Source organism: Heteronotia binoei, chromosome 10 (assembly GCF_032191835.1).
Source record: "Heteronotia binoei isolate CCM8104 ecotype False Entrance Well chromosome 10, APGP_CSIRO_Hbin_v1, whole genome shotgun sequence".
Taxonomy (NCBI): Eukaryota; Metazoa; Chordata; class Lepidosauria; order Squamata; family Gekkonidae; genus Heteronotia; species Heteronotia binoei.
This window is the reverse complement of record NC_083232.1, coordinates 80,082,503-80,097,165: the sequence shown is the minus strand read 5'-3', so window position 1 is coordinate 80,097,165 and position 14,663 is coordinate 80,082,503. Positions and strand designations below refer to the sequence as shown.

Sequence of the window (14,663 nt, the reverse complement as noted above, 5' to 3'; positions counted from 1 at the left end):
ACTTTTAGCATTTGACAACAGATCAGAAGATGACAGAATCACTACCAATTACTCTGGAGAACAGCAAATAAAAAGAACCATGCCAATGTTCAAGCAATGTCAAGCTATGGAAAGCATGAGCTCAGATGGGAGAAGTCAGGAAGTTTAATATTCTATATAACAGCTGGGCAGCTAAAAAAAATCTATACAGTGGAGTCTCACAGGACTACAAGATGTGTCTGCAAACCCAGGTTTGAAGGAAGCAGGTCTTTTTTTGTAGCAGGAACTCCTTTGCATATTAGGCCACACACCCCTGATGTAGCCAATCCTCCTGAAGCTTAAAGGGCTCTTAGTACAGGGTTTACTATAAGCTCCAGGGGGATTGGCTACATCAGTGTTGTGTGGCCTAATATGCAAAGGAGTTCCTGCTACATAAAAAAGCCCTGACTGGAAAGTAATGTAAAAATAGTGACTAATCCCCTTCAAATCAGTAGCAGTGACACTGGCACACTGAAAGGGAAAATGCTGTCTATGACAAAATGACAGCAAAAATGTGTAACAGGAACATAAAGGAGAGACTGTGGGACTACAAGGAAGGTTAAAGAGAACTGGCAAGGGCAAAGGATGAAAAGAATCAGTGGGAGAAACAGCTGGAGTGAGGCAAGAACAGGAAAGGTGGACAGGAAGGACAATTAGAATCAGGGATCTGGGGGGAAATGGTACTTTCCCTCCATCATGAGTCTCCCATAGGACTTTTCTCTTGTCAGAAGACTACTATTGTTTTTGTAATAACATTAGGCTATGTCCTTAATCCTTGGCAAGTAAAGCAAATTTCCTGGATTTAAGCCATTTTAGTCTTGTCCGAATATCATCCTTTTTTGAAGCAGCAACATGCATTTTTATTGTCCTTTGGTCACATTATGAGAAGACGAGTCCCTGGAAAAGACAATACTGCTAGGAAAGTTTGAAGGCAGCAGGAAGAGAAGACAATCCAACACGAGATGGATTGACTCTACAAAGGAAGCCACAAGGGCCCTCAGTTGGCCAGAGCTGAGCAAGGCTCCTAACAATAAGATATTCTGGAGGTCATTAATTCATAGGGTCACCATAGATCAGAAGTAATTTGACGGCACTTAACACACACATTTTGTGATTTCATCAACTAAGTAACATGCTGCTTGCCCAGGGATGGGTAAACATGAAAGGCTTAAACCAGATATATTTTTAGGCCTGGAAACCATACAGTTCTTAGGTCTGGAAACATCAGGAGCATCTACTGGGGCAAGAGTTCACGACCCAACCCATGCAGGGAAGGTTCTTTTGTATGAAAATATTCCTTAAGGAAAATGGCATAGGAACAAGACAGAACTGATTTGGGGGAACGCACCTTGAATATTAAGCCAGCATCACGGTTATTTACGATCTAACTTGTAAGATGAATCCATGCTCTGTTACACATTTGAACTGCAGAATCCATCAGTGAATTTACACTCATGTTTTCATGTCAAGTTGATCTTGGAATAGCTATGAGATGGCTACCATCTTAGGCACATTCCCAGGAAGTCTACTGCTTTAGCCACCACTGGGATTCATGAGAGAAAGACTGAGCCTTAAGAACATAAGAGAAGCCATGTTAGATCAGGCCAATGGCCCATCCGGTCCAACACTCTGTCACCCAGTGGTCAAAAAACCCAGGTGCCATCAGGGGGTCCACTAGTGGGGCCAGTAGGGCCTTGCTTGGTCAGGCTATTTTAACCTCACATACAACTGCAGAAGCAATTGTGCAGTTCACAGCATGTTTCTGAGATGCACCCAACCATTCGGGGGAGGTTTATTTTACACTTTAGATGCTAGTTTTAGCTTTAATACAGACTTATAATATAGAGCCTTCAAAATAGAAATGTACGATGTGACCCTCAGGAAAATTAAAGCTACCAACTCAGTCTAAATCCACCTTGTCTTTCCAAATCCACTTGGAGGGAACAAAAAAAAGCAAGTATCCCACCCAGCTGCTCAGATTTCTATTTCAGCTGTCTGAAGTAAAGTCACTTGAACAACCTCCTCTTAAAAAACTGAGAGCAGGGTGAGCTCCGAGCTTCACTTGTCAATCAGACAGTAGTCAGAAATGTGAAACTCTGCCCCCCCCCCCCCCCCCCGTCCTGTTCTATTCAAGACCCTTTGGGTTTCATCCTCAAAGACTCAAAGAGGAAGTGCATCATCACAAGCACTGCACTTGGGAATGCTACATTAGAAGAGGTTTCCATGGATCAAAAAAGGGGTTTAATTTAGCCATTAGTGAGTTGCCACAAACAGGCCACAATTCCAACAAAGATGCCAATTTAAATTCTTCATTTCCATTGAACTAAAGAAAGCCAGTTTGGTGTAGTGATTAAGTGTGCAGACTCTTATCTGGGAGAACCGAGTTTGATTCCCCACTCCTCCACTCGCAGCTGCTGGAATGGCCTTGGGTCAGCCATAGCTCTCGTAGTTGTTGTCCTTGAAAGGGCAGCTTCTGTGAGAGCTCTCTCAGCCCCACCCACCTCACAGGGTGTCTGTTGTGGAGGAGGAAGGTAAAGGAGATTGTAAGCTGCTCTGAGACTCAGAGGGAAGAGAGGAGTATAAATCCAATATCATCATCAGCATCTTTTTAGAGTATTCCTAAGTTTATGTAGAACCCTGGCTGTAGGGTAAGCTTGTGCACGTTGTGACGCTGTACCTTTATTCTCATTTCTACTTAGACTTTCATTCAGGTATTTCAAGGGTATTTCGCACAATACATTAGCAAACAACAAGCTGTCTTTTCAACAGGCCAAGAAACATACTTATTCTGCCTTCAAGGTTATTACACACACTGACTTTGCTTCCACGATTATAGGGCTGTGATAGATACTCTTCAGCCCTGACAGCATATGCGGAATTTGCATTCACTCGATTGGCTTGCCATCAATAAAGAAAGCCCACTCACGCAGTGCGGGCAGGCACAAATTGTATAATATAATTGAAAATGGGTTATGTGACTCCATATTTCTGTGAGCGACTCTCTTTTATCCAGTAAGGTGGCATTTTATAAGAAATCACAGAGATCGTGAACATACAGTATTAAAAAGTGCATTTTATTTGCAGTTATCCAAGCACAAGAGTGTCCACCATGTCTCCATTAAAAAAAAAATCACAAACCACTCTCTGGCAATAAGAAGCCCTCAGACGTTCACAGAGGGGCACAGAGCAGGGGAGGTGGGAAAAGGAGATGTTAAAAGCAGAAGCTGATTCTTGGTAAATGAGAAAAAAAGGCAGTTCTGGTTCACAGTTGGGCCTTGGGCAAAGGGGTCTTCCAACCATCTTTTCCAGGCACGGGAACAACGGTTTGACTTTGCACACCATCATCGTTCGTGTTTCACATTTGAGTCACTACGCTCCACCGTCACCCCGTTTCCATTTCGAATTGTGTCCTTTCTGCTCCAGTCTCTTTCTATGTAGAATTCGGCCAACACTGGGCAATGGCTTGAGGCTACTCCGCCCCATGACCAGTTGTCGGGGATCCAGGGGTTAGTAAGACCTTCTCTCACCACCGCCCAATAACCTGCAGAGATGGGAAATGCAGTGGAAAAAGAGAAGGGTAAAATTTTTTTTGGAAGGACCATTTTTTTAAAAAGCCGACACCCAGTGACACACACAACAAAGCCTTTTGCTCTCTTCCTTCTAATACGCAAGGGAATGGCTTCAAAGGATCTGAAATACTGCACTTCTTTTGAAATTTGACAATTGTGAAATTAATCAATGCTTGGGAGCAGCATTAGGATAACCAGGGCTGTTTTTGTAGAAGAAGCCCAGCAGGAACTCATTTGCATATCAGGCCACACTCCCTGACATCACCATTGTTTCACACAGGGCTTTTTTATAGGAAAAGCCCACCAGGAACTTATTTGCATATTAGGCCACACACCCCGGTACCAAGCCAGCTGGAACCGTGTTCCTCTGGATTCCTGCTCAAAAAAAGCCCTGAGGCAAACTACTGAGGTCCACATGTCAGCTGCTGAAGCTTTCAAAAGAACGGCAAAAAAAAAAAAGAGAACCTAAATAAACTGAACTGAGTGGGATAGAAATAATAAAATTAAAACAAATAAATGCACATGCAAAAATGTATCAAAGTGGCCAGAATACTTCTAGGATCTCTTAAAAATTAGGCATGTGGCTCTTGTAGAAATTAAACTTTCTTTTTAAAAATAAAAGCAGTAAAACACACAGAAGAGTCATATCTTCCAACAGCAGACATATGCACAGGGAAAGCTACAATTGGCCACGCATCTCTTCCCATGTTTACTGCAGCAACTATTAAGTATTGCTAAGGAAAACATTCCCTGACCTGGATAGTCTAAGCTAGCCTGGAAGCTAAGCAAGGCCAGCCATGGCCAGTATTTGGATAGGACACCACCAAGGAATACCAGGGCTGTGATGCAGAGGCAGGCAATAGCAAACCATGAATGTCTCTTACCTGAAAACTCTACAGGATTGCCATAAGTTAGTTGTGATTTGATGGCAAAAAAATAAGAGTAAACCATGACAGTGCAGACGACTTTCAGATAATGTGTGGAACAGGTCCATAAGGAAAGACTGGCATGCCGTTTCCTCAAAGTCCCCTTAACAAGAAGTGCCGTTGGAAATGTAGAAGATGATGATGGTATTGGATTTATATCCTGCCCTATACTCTGAGTCTCAGAGTGGTCACAATCTCCTTTACCTTCCCTTCCCCTCCCACAGCAGACACCCTGTGAGGTGGGTGGGGCTAAGAGAGCTCTTACAGCAGCTGCCCTTTCAAGGACAACTCCTAGGAGAGCTATGGCTGACCCAGGGCCATTCCAGCAGGTGCAAGTGGAGGAGTGGGGAATTAGACCCGGTTCTCCCAGATAAGAGTCCATGCACTTAACCACTACACCAAACTGGCTCTCACATGTAGTGATGTGCTTCATAGCTGGTGATTCTCACAACATCATGACAAACTATGGAAGTCTGATTACATATCCATTCTGAACGTTCAACTTCCTACAGAACTGACAGCTCACCAGTGAATATCTTTTTCAAGCTACGACTGATCCAGATGTTGTCCAGTGACTTCGACCCCTGGGGGTTCTTTGTGCTGATGTTTGTAAACGTATTGGCAGGGATCAGATGATGGAACTTCTCCTTCCTCAACAAGTCACAGTCACTACTGTCTGGAGCTTGACCGAAGTCTCCTAAAATGATCACATCTTTTTCTCCTGTGGGGAGGAATAAAAAAAAAATGGAGGGCTCAGTGATCAACTGAGGAGCAGGGACTTCCCTGTTCACAACCTTCCTGATTCAACGCCACTTTCCTGTTCTACTCACTATCCTTCTCCATACAGAATATTTTCCTTGAACATGGTACATGTTGACTCCTCTCTCTGTATCCTCAGGGCCTCCCTCAACACACCTCTTCTTCAAGGTGTACCCCTTTAATCCTTGATCCCAACTATAACCAAGATTAAGTACATGTAACACAATTTGGTTGCTTTCATATCTCCCTGCCTTCTGGATTCTTCCCCATTGTCGGTTTTTAGACTGTAAGGCCCTTGGGGGCAGACACCTGTCTTTTTCTTTCCTTGTATGGGACCCAGATGGTGCAAAATAAATCATACCAGGTAATATGGAAGAGACAGTGTGATATAGTTGTTAGAGCGTGGTGTCATATTTAAGAGGGCCAGGCTTGGTCTAGGAGGCACAAGTCCACATTCCCACTTTGCCCTAAAGATCTCTGGGTGACTGTCTCTCAGTCTCTTAGCCTAGCCTACCTCAGAAGGTTGTTATGACGATAAAGTGAGGAACAGAGAATGATGCACGCTGCCCCACGCTCTGTGGTAGGATACGATGTACTTGACAGAACACTGCTGTTGACAGTACGTGCAGCCGGATTTCTTCACTTATGTAAAATTATGCAATTGGCTTCTGGTCTCCTTTCACAAATATGCCAAGTACATCCCTCCATTATTCACCATCCTGCAATTTAACAGAAGGCTGGTCCATATTTTGCTTTTCTTCCACCAATAAAACTCTCAAACTCATGAGAGACCCCAAGGCAGAGGGAATGGCTGTGGCTCCCTGGTAGAGCATCAGCTTTGCACACAGAAGTTTCCAGGTTCAGCCCCAGCATCACCAGGAGGTAGCAGGTGATGAGGAACTCCTGCCTGAGAGAGCTTCTGTAACAATGCTGACCTTGATAGAGTTGTGGTCTCCTTCAGTAAAAGGCAGCTGCATGTGTTTGTGAAAGAACATCATGTCTGCAGGGCTCATTTTGTTGCAGGAGCTCCTTTGCATATTAGGCCACATCTCCCTGATGTAGCCAATCCTCCAAGAGCTTACAGTAGGCCCTGCCATAAGAGTCCTGTAAGCTCTTGGAGGACTGGCTACATCAGGGGTGTGTGGCCTAATATGCAAAGGAGCTCCTGCTACAAAATGAGCCCTTATCATGAAGATACAATATTGGGATTGGGGAAAGAAAAGAAATACACTCAGAGAATTAGACAAACACAGAAGGGCAGAATATTGCTCATAAAGAGCATTTTTTAAAAAAAAATACTGGGTTGCTTTATTAAAGGAAGTGGACAGTGTAGAAAAGTTGGCTGCCTGTCGCTTATCACTTAAACAGCACTCAGGCTACTGAATGGAGTTGCTGCAGTATCAGAATGTTCAGAAACATTCCAACTGCTTGAGGAGGAAGGGTCAGTGACTGAATGTTGATGATCAGGCCAGGGGCTTCCCACAAATAATTTTGCAAAAGATAACACCAACCAAAGCCTAGCAGCTACCTTTTCAGCATCTAAATAATACTGTCTCATAATGGCTCTTTTTTTGAAATGTACTTTTTTTTTTTAAACAAGTGATTTTCCCCCTCCCCTACTTTACATTCAAAACCACAATAGGTAACATTAAAAATATATACAGGGGGAGCAGTTGAGATTCTTACTTTTCCCCAGGGTTAACTTTCTTTGATTCAAAAGTCTGGATTGATTTTTTTTTCTTAGCTTAGAACTATAAGCTTCTCTTCTAATTCCTGTACTCAGCTCCTGCCCTTTGGCTATGCACTGCCTGGATTTTTATTTCCATTATTTATGTTGATCTTTGCTGCTGCCTAATTCATTCCCAACATTCTCTTTTGGGCCAAGTTTCCTTATTTGTTCATGAAGCTGACCATCTGAGCCATGAGGATTCTTGGGCTCGCCTACCAGATAAACCTTTGAAGGATATGCTCAAAGGGAAAGCAGAGCCTCAAAAATCTGATAATTTTTGTCAATTAATAAATTGCTACAATTCCAGAAATTTTTTGTAAAAGAGAAAGAAATATTTAACAAGCACAAAAGCAGCTGCCAAGATCCTACTGACTGAAACATTATTTGTTTAAGCTGGCATTTATTCTTCAGGTGTGGGAGAACATTGTTTTTAATACTTGCTGTGAACTCTTAAGACTCATCATTGCTATGCAAAGAGCCAGCCAGTAGAGGGAGCCCAATATCAGTCACAAACCTTCACCTCCGGTACTGACTCAACAACACTTTAATCTCAACTCAAGAGATGTCACAGACAGTACACAGCTAGAGCTTCTCTGCCAGAAAAGGCATTTGAACCCTATTTTGTGCAGCAAGCACCCCCATCTGCAAACATGGGGCATATACTGCGGAACTGACAAGCTGCCAACCTCTATGTGCCCCCTGGAAATCTCCCAATATTGCAACTGATGCCCAGGTGACAGAGATCAGTTCCCTAGGAACAAATGGCTGCTTTGTCTCTATGACATTATACCCTACTGAGGGTTCTGCCCTGCCCCAAACTCTGCCCTCTCCTGAATCTCCAGAAATTTCCCAATTCCGAGCTGGCAACCCTGCACATGATCTACGCAGGGGTGAAATACAATGGCACACAGTCCAGTCTCCAACACAGCCATTTTCTCCAGTGGAAATAAGGCACCGCTTCACTAGGCTTGCACCTGGGTTATGGCCCGAACAGAGAGCCGCTTCAGGTTGTACCAGCAAGGCCTCAAGGGGTTTCTTATACAGAAGGAGGGAAGTGTTATGGTTCTTTCTTGGTTGGTGATTGAGGAAAGCCTTGTGGTATCTGTTTGGTCCCTGATGTAAGCAAAGAAGATGCAGCTTCGACAGTCAGTACAGCCAATTAGGTACATTCCACACCCCAGGGGGGTGTTTCCAGCATGGCACATAATTATGTGATCTTCCTTACTCATATGTAGACAAAATGATATGTGAGCAGAGTTCCCTCTAAGCTGAGTTAGCATGAGCTAGCTCACAGATTTTTAGCCTCCAGCTCATGCATTTTTGTCTTACGAACACAAATATATATATTTTAAAAATTAAAACATGCATAAAATGTTAGCACTCATTGGTTTTAAAGATGCTTCCTATGTATTTCTCCCATGGGATACAGGGAACTGGGCAAAGGAAACTCTGGCTCTTTCTTTCCTTCCCTAGGGGACAGGGGGTGGGCCAGTGGGGAGAGCTTCATCCAATAGAAGGAAGAGAGGCTTGGTTCAGTAGCTCTGCCTTGCGATTGAGAGAGCCTGGCAAAGTAAGCTCTCCCCCCTTCTCCCCAAGGGAGGAGCCTCAGCCAATGGAGATAATAGAGGTTTTGCTCTGTAGCTCCTGTGTGATTGAGCAAGCCTTGCAAAGCAAGCTGAGATGCAGAAGGAAGTGAGATAGAAGAAGAAGGAAGCAGATGACAGCCAGTTGCTCAGGGGTCTGATAGGAGCCCTCTGGGGGCCTGATTTGGCCCCCGAACTGCATGTTTGACATCCCTTCTCTAAGCTGAGTTAGCGTGAGCTAGCTCACAGGTTTTTAGCCTCCAGCTCACACATTTTTGTCTTAGCTCACGAAGGATGACCCCAGAGCACACTCATTTATGCAGTAGCTCACAACTTTAATGCCAGTAGCTCACAAAGTAGAATTTTTACTCACAAGACTCTGCATCTTAGAGGGAACAATGATCAGGAGTGTGTGAACTAACATGCAAATGAGTTCCTGCTGGGCTTTTTCTACAAAAAGGCCTTGTGTGAAACAATGGTGATATCAGGGGGTGTGGCCTAATATGTAAATTAGTTCCTGATTATTGTCCCCCCCCCCCAGTTTGAGGTGTGTGTGTGCCGGGCTGCAGAGGATGAGGGACTCTACTTTTGCACTGATGTGACAAGCAAGAAGGGGGTTGAGAGTCAAGGGGTGGTGCAACATTGTGCAGTGCAGGGACAGGGCATATAAATGCCATCCCTGCTTGCCTTGAGCCTATTCACTGCTGCTTGCCCAGCTAGGGCGGCTTTCCCATCCCTGTTTGTTCCTTCTGTGAGCACGGTATGGAAACTGCCCTTGGGATGCCCCTAAGAATGCAAGTCAGTGGGACTGACTTCTGGGCAAACACACTCGCAGTCATTCTGCAGCTCTCCCAAGAGTGCTTCTCTCAAATGAAGCAGCACAATGCTATTTTCAAGTCCATTTGCATGGAAAGGAAATCAATACCTGTCTAATGGAGAACTATTCTGGAAGCGATTTCCTAGCTCTAAAAATATGCATTAACGTGTTGGGGGTGGAGGTGGAGAGAGCCAACTAAATTCTGACCCAACAGATCTAACGTCTGCTCCAGTAGCTTTCAAGTATGAGTCTGGATCAGGACAATACTTCATTTCCACCCTAAAGGTCGGTGGTCCTGACCAGCAGCACACAACTTCCAGAGCCTTGCAGCTTGAACACATACAACAGACTGTGTGTAGTGGCTTTCTCTCTCTGCACTCCTCTTCTGAAACTGGAGAGGGGTGCTGAATTCCAAAATCAGGTTGAAGCCACTGACCTTGAAAAGCCATGCTAAATCATCCAGCGTTTTACAGCCTGCCGCATTTTTAGCTTTGGTAAACAGTAAATAGCCCTGACCTGGCTGGCCCTGGCTAGACGGATGTCATCAGATCTTGGAAGCTAAGCAAGGTCAGCCCTGGTTAGTATTTGGATGGGAGACCTCCAAGGAATACCAGGGTCATGACACGGGGGCAGGCAATGCCAAGCCACTTCTGAACTTCTCTTGCCTTGAAACTCCTATGGGGTCGCTGTGAGTCAGCCACATTTGACAGCAAAAAAAAAAGTAAACAAAAGGCTAGATCAGGGGAGGCCAAATTGCGCCTTGGGAGCCACATGTGGCTCTTTCACACATATTGGTGCGGCTCTTGAAGCCCTCACTGCCCCCATCAGCAGGCCTGGAGAAGGCATTTCTCTCTTTAAATAAATTCTTCAAACCAAGCCAAGCTGGCGGCTTGGAGAATGCATTTAAAGTTGCTTTCTTTCCACCTCTCCTTCCCCCCAAAATCTGTTTTCCTTCCTTCCTCCCTCAAACATCTGACGTTCATGTCTTGCAGCTCTCAAACATCTGACGTTTTTCTATGAAGCTCTTATGTTAAGCGGGTTTGGCCATCCCTGGGCTAGCTGCTCCAGTTCCCCAACAGAGGCCTGATAACAATGACAATATAAATTATGAGTAAAGAATCTGTCTGAATTTCACCTTCAAACAACAGAACAAGGGAGGGCAATAACGAAAAGAGGAAACACCTTCAAGGGTCCATTTAGCCACATGCAGGTGACCAGAGTCAACTACACTTTCACCTTAAACAACATTCATTCCTGAAGCCCATGGCATTTCTCAGAAAAAAACCTCAGTGTGATGTGCTTCTGCAGAGCCTCTGGATGTTGGGTGAGAGGGATTGCATAAGCACTTCCCTTCCCTGTACAGCTTGCAGCTGCTGTCTTAGGCAATAAACTGCCTAATGTCTACCTACGATTCTTTTTGAACAGAAAAGGCCCAGCAGGAAGTATTAGGCCACACCCCCTGACATCACCATTGTTTTGCACAGGGCTTTTTGCAGGAGAAAAAAAACCCAGCATAAATTCATTTGCATATTAGGCCACACCCCCTGACACAAAGCCTGCTGGAATGGCGTTCCTGCTTGAAAAAAGCCCTGTGCCTATGAATTCACCGAGGGAGTCCAGCACGGGCCCAACATAGAGCAATCCTTGAGTCTGAAAATGGGCGAAGGCTGATGTAGGTTTTTAAATCCAAGCGGACACAAGACCCCCACACTAAGTTCTTTTGTTTTTCATTTGTTTTAACTGCACAGGTTGTGTTTGAAGAAAATTACGGTCTTACCTTTCAGTGTTTCCTGTAAAGTCTGTGCAAAGGCTGCTAATTTGTGGCTATCGTAGTTTTTCACAGCATTTTCTCCCGCGGAGGGCAAGGGGGCCAGATGAATGTTAACCAGCGTTAGATCATTCATCCCCACCTAGATAGGTGGAAGAAAGCAAGCATGAGTGCACAGGCTTTTCAAAGGACTGTCCATAAAGCCAGCCACAACCACCAAAACTTAAATCACCAGCTTAGGTCACAATGAATCACTACAACAGAATTTCTCCTACATCATTGCTCCCCACCCAGAGTCAATCACGTGTATTTTGACATCTCCAGCCCACACTTCTCTAACCTACAGCTCCTTCTTCTGCATGAAAGGCGTGTTTGTTTTATCATGCTGACAGTTTTCATTGAAAAAGAGTAACAATCCATTTGGAACTCTAAATTTAGATCTCTGCATTTACATTTTAAATCTAGAAGAATTCGGGAGAGAGATTCAAATCTCAATACAGTATCCTGGGGCCAATTACTTTTTTTTTTTTGCCTGATCTTACTGGATTGTTGTGGAGATAAAGTTAGGGATATATCCTAAGCCTTTGGAGAAAGGGGAGATACAAATGTGACGGAAAGACAGGAGACCTAAAATCTGTAGTACCAGATTTCTTAAATTGTTTGTCACTAATTTGTCATTTAAAAACACACCCCTCCCCAGTTATTCCCAGTCTTCTGCAATCCTTTTCTGCAACAAAGTCTAACAACTTTTCCATCTCCTACCATCTTTTTGATCTGTAGTTCACTTTGAATGGTCCCCATACTGCAGCTTATGTGAATAACACGAACTGTAACATGATTGCAAACAAAATGTTCATTTAAAGAAACAGCTCCTCCAAGTTCCTGCCACAGCAGGATTTTTTGTTATCAGTCAAGCTCTGTTGCTTTGCTTCCAAGAATTTTTTCCCCCTATAAGGATACCATGATAACACTGCATATAAAACTCATATATGGTCTAAATGGGCCACGATTGCTAATATTTTATTTTGTAAACAACCTGCATAGGGATGTCAACCAAACAGGGCATATATTGAGCTCAAGACCCTTAGTAAAAATTCCCTCTTGCCATCTCTGTCTAGCGCCTTGTTACACACAGCAGTTGTGATGGTGATAATTACATGGCACATTTGAAAAAAAAAATTATTAATAGCCATGGGAGAGCTGAGATTTGTTTATATATATCTATGAGAAATTGCTTTGAATCACACATTTTATTCTGCAGGAGAGGCAGAGAGAACAAGGCTCCTCCCATAAGCCTGCTTGGCCAACTATCACTTGCCCCCGTACTTCCTCTCAGACACCACTGGCAGCCATTTTGGGAAGGGAAAGGAAGTGAGGCCTTCTAGTTGGCCTGGCCAATCCAGCCACTCCCAATCTCTCCATCAATGGTTAGTTACCTTGCTGAAGCCCATCTTTTACGGATCTGCTCTCACTAATTTGGACATAATATTTATTAGCTGCTTTGGATTTTTCTTTTGAAAAATCAAATGAGGATATAGTGATATCAAAATAAATAAATATCACAGGATACACTGTTCAGCTATCTGATTGGCTACACTCTTAAAATTCAAAACATGTCCATGTTTTTTAAATGTACAACTATTCTAAGAAGTTTTTACTCTGGAAATGCAAGCCCCTCCAGTCTCACACATGGTTGGGCAGCTCACAGATTAGATTACCACAAAAACTGTCTACATATAGCCACATTTGAAGATGGCATGGAAATGTCAACTTATATAAAACACAACCACTTAAATTCTGACTGGGGACCAGTGTAAGAAACATATAAATGCACTACCTTATGAATGGCACGAGCTCCCTATTTGCTTTCAGGCCCAATTCAGAGCTCTGACCTTCCAAGCTTGGGTCCAGAATCCCTGAAACTCCACTTATGCCAAGTTAGATAGGTCTCTTCTAAGAGTTTGCAGTGCAAATTGGAGGCCAATCAGGGAGCCTGGAAAATTCTTTTCTTCCTCCTCTCTGGCTATGGAATTCCTTTCCAAAGTACAGCACCATCCCTGCTAAAACTTAAAAGCTTGCTCATTCTGTATGACCTTTCAGAATTGACTCCCCATTGGGATTTAGATTTCTTACATTTTATTATGCCAATCATTCTTCTTTGCTGCCCATTGTTTGCGCTTCTGCTGTCTCAGCCAGTACCGGGCCACGGAAGCCTCACTACCGGGTCACAAGAAAAGTCAAAGCTAGCCCCACCCCCAGCAAAGCTAGCTCCGCCCCATCTCTGTGTTGTGCAGAGAGGAGCTGGGTTGCCTCTTCTTCCTTCTTCCCTGCTCCCAGAGTTTGAGAGAAAAGATAGCATCCACTGGCACTTTAGACCCATGAAGTGTTCTTCAAGGTATGAGCTTTCATGTGCCTTGCAGTACATTCTTTTGGGGACATTTCCCCAGGAGGCCTGGGCAGCAAAGAAGGGTGTTTTTTTTTTTTTTTAGCTGGGAGGGGCAGGGAGTGGGCACTCTAGTAGCTATTTTTTTAATCAAATGACCCCTGGGCAGAATTTTTGCTAGCTGGGGTCATCTGATGGTGAGGAAGGCATTTTTTTCTTTGTCCCTCCCTGTTCTTTCTTTCTTTCCCTGCAAGTGATGCTCTGTCTGTATTCTTGGTGCTGGGAGGGGGGGAAGCAACAGTGGGAGGGCTTCTAGTGCCCTGGCCCCACTGGTGGACATTCTGGTGCATTTTGGGCATTGTATGAGAGAATTTTGGACTGGATAGTCCACTGGCCTGATCCAATATGGCTCCTCTTATGTTTATGTTTTTTCTTTCCATGTCTTTTCCTTTCCTTCCATTTCATTCTTTCCCTTTCTCTTTCTTTCCTTCCATTTTTACTTTTCTGTTCATCATACTGTTGTTGCAGAGATAGGAGCTCTGCCAAAGAAAAGTTGGCATTCCCCAGTTGTAGCCAGGTGGCCTTCTATGAGATTTCTGAGTGAGTGAGTGAGAGTAAGAGGTGTGGGGCAGAAAAAGATTATTGGAGATTACTGCAGTATATCTCAACAGCACTGGAAGAGATGGTACTATGAACTTGGCACCATTTTACTGGTCCTGCTTTTAACAGCTGTCTGACACCAAAATTAAACTCCTCCTGTAGATATTAAAAAGGATGAAAGTAGTTCACTGGTTAAGTATCTGCACAACAGGTTGCTTTTAAAGGCATGGGAAACACAGCCAGTAAAAAGCTGCAAGTCCCTCATTAATATCCTTTTTGGGATAACTGCAGAAAAGCTTGTATGAACTTCATATAACTTGAAATTAATTCATTAATTGCAATACAATTCTCTGCTACCGTTCACAGCAATTTCCCAGTGTTTCAACCAAAGAAAAGTATGAAAAATGGCTGTCGAAAGATTTTATTGAAGCCAAGCAAGCTTGGTTGTAGCTTGAGGCAGGGTTCCAGTAGTAGCAGCTGAAGGAAGGGCCTACTAAATGTGTCAGCTGCC

General features: G+C 43.8%; 1 protein-coding gene across 1 annotated transcript in view; it reads right to left on the bottom strand.

Moving 5' to 3' along the window:
• Positions 1–3,071: 3,071 nt before the first annotated feature.
• The window catches only part of EEPD1 (endonuclease/exonuclease/phosphatase family domain containing 1), an 84,128-nt gene continuing 72,536 nt past the window's right edge, over positions 3,072–14,663 (bottom strand). The window contains exons 5-7 of the mRNA XM_060247644.1: positions 11,179–11,311; positions 5,040–5,234; positions 3,072–3,559 (exon numbers count right to left, since the gene is read on the bottom strand). Coding sequence (XP_060103627.1) covers positions 3,360–3,559; positions 5,040–5,234; positions 11,179–11,311 — 528 coding nt within the window. The 3' untranslated portion in view covers positions 3,072–3,359. The remainder of the gene's footprint in view (positions 3,560–5,039; positions 5,235–11,178; positions 11,312–14,663) is intronic.